Below are 11,405 nucleotides of genomic sequence, written 5' to 3' on the forward strand. Positions count from 1 at the left end.
ATTGCTAAATAATTACCTTATAGTTTTATTAAAATTATTTTTACCTTTCTAATCCGTGGTGCCCACGTGTTATTTCTAAAAACACATTGTAATATTCATATATTAATATACTGTGCAATATTCACATATGAATATACCAACTATTATTCATAAGTGAATATATGATCTAATATTCACAAGTGAATATACTATGTACTATTCTCATGTGATATACCATGTAATACTATATAATATTCACATATGAAAATATCATATAATATTCATAAGTGAATATACAATCTAACATTCACAAGTGAATATACTATGTAATATTCACAAGTGAATGCATCGTCTAATATTTAAATATGAATATACTATGTTTAGTATATGCTATATTCATATATGAATGATACTTAAATTGTAAAAAAAATTAATCATAGTTTTTATTCATAAGTGAATAACGAATGTACTGTAGTAAAAATCAGATTCATTTTTATTCACTTATGAATAACGATAACTGAAAATATAATTTTTTTTTATTTTATCTTAAAATTATATCAATATGGATGTCTATTTGTAGAGAATAAAAAATCATGAAATTTGGTATTTTTAAAATCATTTTTCGATAAAAATAACTTCTTAAAAATTAAAAAAAAAATGAAAAAACTATGTTTTTGTATATATTAAGGTAATGCTTAGTATAGTTTAAGGAAACATGTTTTGTTGGAAAATACATGTGGATTCCTTTCCCATTTCCGCCGGTATGTTTGAGGCTTTTGCGGCAAAAATAAATGACTGGCTGAGAATGATTCCCCCATTCTCAACCCTTTTTTTTTTCTCAATTCAACCCTCCTATATATATATATATATATATATATATATATATATATATATATATATATATATATATATATATATATATATATATATATATATATATAGCGAAAAGTGAATATACCCTTAAGGGTATACAAGTTTAAGTACCAAACTCATAATAATACGTCGTTTTGTTTGATATATTCATTATAATATTGTTAAACTTCAATCCTTAACTTGATTTATATTCAATATTTTTAAATTTTCACTATTATCTTCTTTTTACATCACATATTTTTGTTGAACACTTACTATGCTATATATATTATTGTTGAAAATGACAATTGTGTAAGAGGAAGATATATATGAAATTTATAAAAATCTTTGAAGTAATTCAATTTAAAAGTTGAGTTATAAGAACATTGGACAATTACAATGTCTATATATGATACAAAACGATGTACTACTTAAGGATATATTCACTTTTCCCATATATATATATATATATATATATATATATATATATATATATATATATATATATATATATATATATATATATATATATTTGGCACTAATAAAATACATAAATAGACGACGAATAATAAGTTTGGAGTTTGACACTTTACTAGTAGAATAGAATATATTTTTCGTTCCAAAAATTGAGGAATCGGCATCCAGTTTCTGTGTCTATCATATCATCCTACTCAACACTAACCCGGTCTTTATGAGGTATGACAAACAAAGGCATCGTGGTCGGCGAACAATCTGCTGCAACTACACTACAGCAATAGAGAAAGATTGTTTATGTATACAAATACAATAAACCCTACAAAGATAACCTCTCGAAGCGTTCTTCTTCACACTAACCCGTTAATTTCTTTCATACACTGTGGGTCTTGTTTTAAAATGAGCTCTTTTTCAATCCCCAACTTGGGATATCTTGGTATAATTTCAGGAGTACCCAAGTTTGGATTTTCAACAATTCTTCATCAAAACAAGGGATTTCGTGGAGTATCAGTAAGGAAAATGGCATGGAGTATGGAAAAATGTAATGAGGGTATTGAAAGTAATACGTCTGGGATCGTACGGCCCGCGACGGAGGCTTACGCTGATGAAGCAATCCAAGCTTTACGAGATGGAAAGGTTATAGCCGTCCCCACTGATACACTCTACGGTTTCGCTTGTGACGCTTGGTAAGTTTCTTTCACATCTCCAAATTTCTCGACGCATTCATAGTGTTCGACGTTTTGCTTCAATGAACTTCATCATAAAATACATACTTTAATGCGAACCCTTGATGCAACAGCTCTGTAGATGCAGTGAATAGAATATATGAAATCAAAGGACGTAAACACACTAGTCCTTTAGCCATTTGTGTTGGTGATGTAAACGACATAGGCCGATTTGCAGTCACAAACCATCTGCCTCTTGGCCTTCTTCACAATCTCCTTCCAGGACCTGTAACCCTAGTTCTAACAAGAGGTTTACACTTGTTAAATCTATCTTATATGTTCTATTTTGTCCTGTGTGAGCCCAAGGCTAAAGCTTTTTGTTATTTTCAGGGGAATCAAGTGTTCTTGAGAAATCTTTAAACCCTGGATTCGATACTGTAGGAGTTAGAGTACCTGATTCTGAATTTATCAGGATGATTGCTCGTGGGTGTGGAAGTGCTTTGGCGTTAACAAGTGCAAATCTTAGTGGACAACCGAGTAGTTTAGATATTAAAGAGTTTAAGAATCTTTGGGAACGTTGTCGTTTTGTTTATGATGGTGGTGTACTTCCATCAGGGCGTGAAGGGTCAACGATTGTTGACCTTACTATGATCGGGAAATACAAGATCTTGAGATCCGGGAGGTAAATCTTCAAATCCAATTATATATATGTTGAATTTATTTGTTTGGCAAAAATTCTTAGTTGGATTTATTTGTTATGTGGATAGTGCTAAAGAAGAGACTATTGCAGTATTGGAGAGGTATTCTCTACTAGAAGAACGAGCTAACGGTTGATTGATGTTTTTGTATTTTTAGCATTTAAATTGTTTTTCTAATCATTTTGATATAGTTTATGTGCAATATATATAATATTTTCAGACGTTTAAGTTGTTATTATATGAAGGAGGTGATTATTTGGAGGAATCAGAAGAAAGTTACAAAATGTATTATGTTCATTTATGTCAACGTGTTTTAGAGTTTAGTATTAATGGAATTATAGTTAAATTAAATTATGTATCGTTGAAGGATCTGTTTGAATTTATGTTCATATGAAGCTATTTTTTACATTAAAAAAATGAACCATGTTTTGTATATATATATATATATATATATATATATATATATATATATATATATTTTAATCAACATTTTAGAGACTGGATATTTTTTTAATCATTGTAATGATTATGAATCATTATGTCGATCGCCGAATATTTTATGATTCTTTATTTTGTAGTTTTTGACCATAATAGGTAATAGGGTGGGTGGAAAAAATATTTACCATTTTAGTGTTCTTTAAAAATTATTTACCATTTTAGTGTTTTTCTTCTTTTTCTTTTATTTTTTAGTTTCCTTTTCAGTTTTTTTTTTTTTTAAATTTAAATATCTTATTTTTTTTTTCCTTTTTTATTCCGCCTTTTTATTGTTTTTCTCATTTTCTTTACTTTTTTTTTTTTTTTTTTTAATTTAAATATCTTATTTTTTTCTTTTTTATTCCACCTTTTTATTATATATATATATATATATATATATATATATATATATATATATATATATATATATATATATATATATATATATATATATATATATATATGACAATTTTCATTTTAGTTTTTTTTTTATCCTTTTTTTACTGTTTTTTTAAATATATGTTTTTTTATTTGTTTTTTTTCTGTTTTATTTAAATATCTGATTTTCTTATACAACCTTTTTACAATCAAATTTTAGCCTCAACATTAAAAAATCATCAAAAACCATCACTATAATCAAATTTTAAGGTGCAAAAATTCCAACATTCACATACAATGTTTTTAAAGTGAAAAAAAAATCTCAACATTGTTTCTTACAAAAAAAATGTAACATCCCCCTCTGGCACGTATCACAATATTGTCCGCTTTGGGCCACTCGGCACGAGGACTTCCCAGGGGGTCACCCATCCTGGTACTACTCCCACCCGAGCACGCTTAACTGCAGAGTTCTTATGGGATCTGCTGCCCTCACGGCTTTAAAACGCGCTGTGATAGGGAAGGTATCCACACCCCTTATAAGGAATGCTTAGTTCTCCTTCCCAGCGAGCACGCTTAACTGCAGAGTTCTTATGGGATCTGCTGCCCTCACGGCTTTAAAACGCGTTGTGACAAGGAAGGTATCCACACCCCTTTATAAGGAAATGTTTCGTTCTCCTTCCAAGCCGATGTGGGATCAGATCTAACCCACTTATCTGATCCCACATCGGCTTGGAAGGAGAACGAAACATTTCCTTATAAAGGGGTGTGGATACCTTCCTTGTCACAATGCGTTTTAAAGCCGTGAGGGCAACAGATCCCATAAGAACTCTGCATTTAAGCGTGCTCGGGCAGGAGTAGTACCATGATGGGTGACCCCCTGGGAAGTCCTTGTGCCGAGTGGCCCAAAGCGGACAATATTGTGATACGTGCCAGAGGGGGTGTTACAAATGGTATCAGAGCATTAGTTTAAGCGAACTAGGAATTTGTAGGATTTCTAGACTTAAACTTAGAATGCTAAGCGATGATTGTGAGGTGTGAGTTAAGTGAACTAGGAATTTGTAGGATTTCTAGACTTAAACTTAGAATGCTAAGCGATGATTGTGAGGTGTGAGTACTAGCTTATTTTAGGAATTGTGCCTAAAATGCTTTTATGTGCTAAATGCTTTATGCATGATATGCCGTTATTTTGTTCGGATCTATGGTCTGTTGCCGACTGGATCTGGAAACCTTATGTGTTTAGGATTCTAAATGTACGACTACGATATTAGAACTAGCATGTAAATGTTTCAGAGTGATAAGGACGATTTAAAACGTCTCTCCTAAATAAAGATCTGAATTCACCTTATTCGGTGTATAGATCATGATGGCAAGGACCCGTAGCGGAAACGTGAACGCAAATGGAGGTAGGAACCAACCCCCAGTAGTTCAGCAAATACCTATTGTTGAAGAAGTTGCACCTGAGCCAGTTACCATGGCTGGAGTTCAAGCCATGATTCAGGCTATGCTAGCTGAACAAAGGGAAGAAATGAGACGGATGCTCCGCGAGAATAGAGACGAACCTACCATACATGTTGAACCGACGGAGCCAGTTCCCGAGCCATCTGAGGAAGGGAACTATAGCCATCAAGTGAGTCAAATAGGGACTCAAGGTGAACAAAGGGATGGCCCAGAAGGAAGAAACAACAAGGATGGGCGGATGTACAAAAATTTCTTGGGTGCAAAACCACCAAGTCTCTCAGGAAGCCCAAAGCCTGTTGAGATTATGAACTGGATCTCCGAGATGGAGATGGTGTTTGAGAGCTACGACTGCAACGAAAAGCAGAAGACTGTCTTCGCTGTGAGACAATTGAAAACTGGAGTCTTGAGTTGGTGGAAGCTATTGGCAGATACGATGCCACGAGGAAAAGCCCTGAAAATGTCATGGGATGAGTTCTTGGAACAACTAAAGGCGCAGTACTGTTCAGAGATAGACCTGATTGATCTGAACAATGAGTTCCAAAATTTGAAGAAGGCCAGAATGAGCATCGATGACTATGCTGCTGCATTTACGGAAAAGATGAAGTTGTTTCCATACCTAGTGCCAACCGAACTTTCTAAAATTGAGAAATTTGCAAACGGACTGCCGGCTGACTTTGGCCCAACAGTCAAGATGGCAACCACTCTGAAATCAGCTGTTCGAGCAGCTAAGAATGTGGAGACCCAACAAAAGGAAAGAGGTCTGGAAAGGGCTGAGGTCGGTGAGAAACGGAAGTTCGATGGATCCTCGAAGTCCAACAAGAAGAGTAGATTCTCGAAACCTGGTTCGAGAGGAGGAGGATCAGAAGCAAAGTGGTGTGACAAGTGCAAGAAGAAGCACTTTGGGAAGTGTGATGGAGGGGTCACTTGTTACAAATGCGGAAAGCCTGGGCACTATGCCAATGAATTCACCCTTAACCAGAAGGCCTGTTATGGGTGTAATGAAGAAGGGCACATTTTGAAGGACTGCCCGAAGAAGAAGGAGGCAGGAAGACCCAACATACCACCAAAGCCGAAGGCGAGAGCCTTCCAGATGACGCTCGAGGCTGCAAAGGAGGCAGCAGACGTCGCTTCAGGTACCTTTCTTGTAAATGGTTTGCCTGCAAATATACTGTTTGATTCCGGAGCCAACTACTCCTTTGTGTCGCATAAATTTAGTGCGAAATTAGCATTACCTGTAGAAAAACTTGATAACGCCCTAATTGTAGAAGTTGCCAGTGGCAAATTCGTACCTGTTAGTAATCGTATTAGGAACATTGTCATTGACCTAAACGGAAACGAATTCCATGAGGAACTATTACCCATAGAGTTAAACGGTTTTGACATCGTTTTGGGTATGGATTGGCTTAGCGCCAACGATGCCGAGATATTATGCCGAAAGAAGATAGTTAGGATAAACCCACCCGGAAAGGAATCATTTATGGTGTACGGGGACAAACGCAGAGTGAGTTCTGGAATCATCTCCTTGATGAAAGCCAAGAAATGTTTGTCCAAGGGATGTGCATCGTACTTGGCATTCGTAATCGATGCTAAGAAAGAAAAGAAAGAGGTGCAGAATATACCGGTTGTGTGCGATTATCTGGAAGTCTTTCCCGAAGATCTTCCCGGATTACCACCTGATAGGCAAGTAGAATTTCGTATAGACTTATTACCAGGAACAACACCGATAGCAAAGGCACCTTACCGATTAGCACCGACGGAGATGAAGGAGCACATGACGCAACTTCAGGAGCTGTTGGACAACGGTTTCATTCGACCTAGTTCATCACCCTGGGGAGCTCCGGTGTTATTCGTGAAGAAGAAGGACGGAAGCATGAGGATGTGCATAGACTACCGAGAGTTGAATAAGGCAACGGTGAAGAACAAGTATCCATTACCGAGGATTGATGATCTATTCGATCAGCTGCAAGGTTCGAGCTACTTCTCAAAGATCGATCTTAGGTCAGGATATCATCAGCTGAAGGTGAGAGAGCAGGATATTGAGAAGACTGCATTCAGAACAAGATATGGACACTACGAGTTCTTGGTTATGTCATTCGGACTAACCAATGCTCCCACAGCATTCATGGATTTGATGAATAGGGTTTGTAAACCATTCCTCGATAAATCTGTGATAGTGTTCATCGACGACATTCTCATTTACTCGAAAAGCCAGGAGGAGCATGGCAAGCATCTACGAGAAGTGTTGGAGGTGTTAAAGAAGGAGAAGCTTTTTGCAAAGTTCTCCAAATGCGACTTTTGGATACGGGAAGTCCAATTCTTGGGTCATGTTGTTAACCAGGAGGGAATAATGGGTGACCCCCTGGGAAGTCCCCGTGCCGAGTGGCCCAAAGCGGACAATATTGTGATAAGTGCCAGAGGGGGATGTTACAAATGGTATCAGAGCTAGGGCACGGGTCGATGTGTTCGACAGGGATGTCGAACCCTATAATGGGGGGTGAAAGTGGGTTAGATCTGATCCTACATCGGCTTGGAAGGAGAACGAAACATTTCCTTATAAAGGGGTGTGGATACCTTCCTTGTCACAACGCGTTTTAAAGCCGTGAGGGCAGCAGATCCCATAAGAACTCTGCAGTTAAGCGTGCTCGGGCGGGAGTAGTACCAGGATGGGTGACCCCCTGGGAAGTCCTCGTGCCGAGTGGCCCAAAGCGGACAATATTGTGATACGTGCCAGAGGGGGTGTTACAAAAAACATCACAAAAAAAAACCCCAACATTGTTTATTACAAAAAGAAAAACATCACAATTAGCTTCATCTTGAACCGGTAAAAAATTATTACCTGTAAAAAAAATAATAATAACAAGAGAATAACTATAACAAATACCATAAAAATATTATTTTTTTAAATTACCTTGACATAGACGGACATCGTTTTCGATTATGTCCCATTAAATCCACGTGCTCGAGAATGGTTGGAGAGTCATCCACTTAATAGATGTCCGTCTATGCCAAGGTAATTTAAAAAATAATATATATTTTTTTACAGGTAATGATTTTTTACCGGTTCAAGATGAAACTAATTGTGATGTTTTTCTTTTTGTAATAAACAATGTTGGATTTTTTTTGTGGTGACATTCACATACAATGTTTTTTTGTAAGAAACAATGTTGAGATTTTTTTTTCACTTTAAAAACATTGTATGTGAATGTTGGAATTTTTGCACCTTAAAATTTGATTATAGTGGTGGTTTTTGATGATTTTTTAATGTTGAGGCTAAAATTTGATGGTAAAAAGGTTGTATAAGAAACTCGGATATTTAAATAAAACAGAAAAAATTAAATAAAAAAAACATATATTTAAAAAACAGTAAAAAAGGATAAAAAAAAAAAAAACTAAAATGAAAGTTGTCATTTATATATATATTATAAAAAGGTGGAATAAAAAAGAAAAAGAAATAAGATATTTAAATTTTTTAAAAGAAAAACTGAAAAGAAACTAAAAAGTAAAGAAAAATGAGAAAAACAATAAAAAGTGGAATAAAAAAGAAAAAAAGAAAAATAAGATATTTAAATTAAAAAAACTGAAAAGGAAACTAAAAAATAAAGAAAAAGAAGAAAAACACTAAAAATGATAAATAGTTTTGAAAGAACACTAAAATGGTAAATATTTTTTCTATCCACCCTATTATGGTCAAAAACTCATTTATTTTGATATTCTAATGTAGACATGCAGTACCTCGTATGAAAATGAATCATTATTATTTTTGGTTTTGCATTGAATGTGTATATATTAATCCAACTTTTTATATTGCATCATCTTTCATTATTTCTTGTAGTTTCAACCCTAGGAGATTTAAAGTAGACACTTGTACTTTATTGCATGTATTTATCGAACTACTAGTTTATAACCCGTGGACACCACAGATGAGAAAGTTAAAAAATATAAATAAATTATAAGGTAATGATTAAAGAATGATAAGAATATGTTTGTTAATTTATAATGGTATAATGATTAGTTCAAACTATAACAACAAATTGGTTTGACTATATCGATCTTTTGTATGTGTAGATATTTTATAAAATTATAATTTTATACAACACAATATAAATTTAAATAAAATGAAAAAAAAAAAACATAATCAATTATGAAAATGATATTGTTATATCACAAATTAAAAATTAATGTAATATTGTAATGTAAGAAAAATACATAAACACAAAACAATTTACAAATTAAAATGGAGAATGAATGGTCATTTAGTAATAATAAATAAAAGATTATATTAAAATAAAGAAATGGTCATTTAAAAAATATCCACTTTTATATTGATAAAAGTTTCAATGAATTTTTCAAATATGTAAAAGTTTAGATAAAAAATATCACGGGAAATGCTCGACCTAAGAGACATAGTCATTATTGTCATGGTTGTTTTTTGTTATTTAGTGGTCTAGAAATTGAATGACAAACTTAATGTCCAAATATAATACATACAAATGACTACAAAAAAAATAATAACAATATTCAAAATTAGGTTAAAAATACTATGCAACGAAATCATATGCATCACTTCGAGCTGACACGGTAAAATGGTAATACATAAGAACACACATATTTATGAACAACTCCCAACTATATCAATTTACTTTGGAAGTACATTGTTATCATTGGACATAATTGACTTTTTTCACAAAAAACAAAAATTTAAGTTATAACATTCTAACAGATTTGGTGTTGACTAAACCGTATATTCAAATGCAAAAGTAACTAATTTTAGATAATCGCATTTAGACTTTAGGATCACATAAGGATCGATATAGTATGTTAGAATAAACTATATGTTCAGACGATGGATTGCAAATTATAGCAGAGAAGCTTGAAAGTGTATTTTTATATATGAGATATTTTCTAACATGAAGATTTAAAAAAAAAAAAAAAACATATATGATTGTTTTGTTTCTATTAAAATAACCACAAGATATTTATATTATGGATACCCAATTATGGCAATGTAAATAGAATGTATTAGAATGTATTTTGATGGTCCATGTTACACATTGACAAATGATGAATAGTTAGATACCACTTTTACATTTGAAGTTTACAAAAAAGAATATCTTTCAATTCAGTAAGTATAAAATGTACTTTGATATTATATAAAGAGTTAGTTACAAATTTTGTTGATATGATATAATTAAAATTACAGGTTTACTCCAAATTTCATTTTTTATTTCAAATTTGGTCTCCAGTCTCATTAAATCTAAATATTTATCTAATACTTTTTTAAATGACAATTTTGTCCATGGATGAAACCCATAAAAACATATACCAATGTAACCGATATTAACAATAAATTATATAAAATCTTGTTATTTGAAGATCTAAAAACGTAAAGTTGTATGTACTACTAAATTAAGATTTTATAAGTTTTATGTTTTCATTTTTCAGTGTTAGTTCAGGGGTAAAATGGCAATTAAAAAATAATAATAATAAGTTGAGTAGTAAGATTTAACGATCCAATTACCAAAACCGCAATAAATAAAACCATACCGATAATTAACCACATAACTAAACCTTTACATATACAAACATAGACCAATTTTTGTGATTTACTTAAACCTGAAAATAATTGGTTAATGAAAGTTGTGAGAAAGGAAAATTGCTTAAATTGTGGCTTGATGTAACATGGTTTTATCTTTATAAACCCATTGTCAAGATGTTAATATCGCAAACACTTGAAAATTGTTGTGCACTTGTCTCTGTATATATCTCCATTCATTTGATGCTTAAGATTGTCAAAAAAAACACTATGTAATATCAGTAAAAAAAATACATAAAAAATCTAAAAAAATAGATAACGCATAGTACTTACAGCTTTTGGACAAAATTTTGGGGCAAAACACGTCCAAATGCAACAATAATTCTTGTGGATGAATGAAGAAGCAATTAAAAGAATAACATAAATTAGGGATAAATGAATTAAATAGAATGATTTACATGTGTATTTGAAAAGGATAACCTTGATAATGATAATCAAATCAAAATATTCGGTATCACCACAGATTTTTAGTTCTCACACCTAAAAAACATATATATTCAAAATTTAAAATTAAAATCAATTGACTTAAGTTAGCAATCAAGTTAAAATACTAAATACAAAGATTGAGTAAAATAATTGGAAATAATAACCTTCATCATGCTAATTAAGTCAATATTTTCGGTGATTAATCACTCTGATTATTAATCAATATGGAATCTGATTAATCTGACCAATCTATTATCAAATAAAAGAAGAAGATTATGCTTACCAGAAGAAATGCATAATACCCTAAAAACAAAATTGATTAAATTCCTCAGATGCGGAATTGAAAGGTGTGGATGGAGGTTGCAATCTGTTCATGTTGGTTATGATTTATATATGATTGATCGATCT

At 32.5% G+C, this 11,405-nt stretch overlaps 1 protein-coding gene across 1 annotated transcript; it reads left to right on the forward strand.

Moving 5' to 3' along the window:
• Positions 1–1,423: 1,423 nt before the first annotated feature.
• LOC145048445 (uncharacterized) lies at positions 1,424–2,998 on the forward strand. The gene is made up of 4 exons (XM_078996927.1): positions 1,424–1,991; positions 2,105–2,280; positions 2,361–2,652; positions 2,738–2,998. Exons 1-4 carry the CDS (start codon positions 1,603–1,605, stop codon positions 2,802–2,804), a joined length of 924 nt encoding a protein of 307 aa, XP_078853053.1. The 5' UTR covers positions 1,424–1,602; the 3' UTR covers positions 2,805–2,998.
• Positions 2,999–11,405: the final 8,407 nt, after the last annotated feature.

The sequence above is a fragment of the Lactuca saligna genome, chromosome 5 (genome assembly GCF_052625555.1).
Source record: "Lactuca saligna cultivar CGN05327 chromosome 5, ASM5262555v1, whole genome shotgun sequence".
In the NCBI taxonomy this organism is placed as follows: Eukaryota; Viridiplantae; Streptophyta; class Magnoliopsida; order Asterales; family Asteraceae; genus Lactuca; species Lactuca saligna.

Excerpts from the sequence above, each read along its gene's own strand:
- LOC145048445 (XM_078996927.1), top strand. The coding sequence starts at position 1,603 with ATGTATACAAATACAATAAACCCTACAAAGATAACCTCTCGAAGCGTT. Across the intron at positions 1,992-2,104 it reads GGTTTCGCTTGTGACGCTTG|CTCTGTAGATGCAGTGAATA; the intron begins GTAAGTTTCTTT and ends TTGATGCAACAG. Across the intron at positions 2,653-2,737 it reads AAGATCTTGAGATCCGGGAG|TGCTAAAGAAGAGACTATTG; the intron begins GTAAATCTTCAA and ends TTATGTGGATAG.